Source organism: Perkinsus marinus, assembly GCF_000006405.1.
Source record: "Perkinsus marinus ATCC 50983 genomic scaffold scf_1104296927658, whole genome shotgun sequence".
Lineage (NCBI taxonomy): Eukaryota > Perkinsozoa > Perkinsida > Perkinsidae > Perkinsus > Perkinsus marinus.
The window spans coordinates 1-987 of NW_003217078.1; the positions used below are offsets into that span (position 1 = coordinate 1).

At 44.6% G+C, this 987-nt stretch overlaps 1 protein-coding gene across 1 annotated transcript; it reads left to right on the top strand.

Annotated features, from left to right (window-relative positions):
• Positions 1-54: 54 nt before the first annotated feature.
• On the top strand, positions 55-431 carry Pmar_PMAR019437 (60S ribosomal protein L37, putative). Its single transcript, XM_002788770.1, has 2 exons — positions 55-129; positions 174-431. Exon 2 carries the CDS (start codon positions 226-228, stop codon positions 376-378), a length of 153 nt encoding a protein of 50 aa, XP_002788816.1. The 5' UTR covers positions 55-129; positions 174-225; the 3' UTR covers positions 379-431.
• The last annotated feature ends 556 nt before the right edge of the window (positions 432-987 follow it).

Here is a 987-nt window from a genome sequence, read left to right on the forward strand (position 1 = left end):
CTAGTCTTATCACTACATTGGAGTTTTCTTGTTATGATTTTGGTTGTTATTTCAGACTAAGGGTACCACTTCGTTCGGACGTCGATTGACCAAGTCACACGGCCTTTGCGTCCGCTGCGGCAAGAGATCGTAATATCCGACTTCAACAGCATTTCCAATTCATTTTCTCTCAGTTTCCACACTCAGCAGAAGCACTGTGCTTCTTGCGGCTTCCCTAACAGGAAGATGCGAAGCTTCAACTGGTCAATCAAGGCTAAGCGTCGTCGCACCACCGGTTCTGGTCGTTGTCGTTATCTCAAGCTTGTCGACCGCAGAGCTAAGAACGGCTTCAAGGAGGGTACTGTTGCTAAGAAGGCCGGCGTCGCTGCCTCCAACTAAGGGGACTAGCTCACCGTCTATGGTCTGTACGACTGTTCCTGGTACTTTCGAAGAAAAAGAGTAAACTGTTGTGTTTCTAGAGTTGTCTTCCTGGGGAGGCTTCCATCACGATATCAGTTGTAAACTACATTTTGAAAGTCAGTCGGATGAGCATTTACGTGGAATTGTTGTTACATTGAACTGTCTCGGCCGTGAGAACGTGATCAGAGTACCGCTGTTTTACCGCTATTGCTGATTATTACCATTCGCACGCGCTAGCAATGGTGGCTACCACTACTTCGTATAGGCTTATTATATTGGAAAAGAGTCTGCCAGGAATAAGACGCTCGTTTTTGCCGGAGAGGCGTTGTTCTTTTGGGAGTAGCACATTTCTATCTCGATTTTGTGAAAGCGAATTTTACTCTAATTTTTCTAGCAAATATATTTTGGTAGAGTATGGTCGTGAAGGGACAGGCACTTCATCATCTGGGGTTTTATCAATTTGGCGTAGATCTGTGAAGAGCGCTTATACTACTTTATATCATTCGATGGAGTTTCACCACCCTAGTGATAAGAAAAACACTAGTGCAAAATATATTTCACGACTACTGCATATCACCGCGAATATCG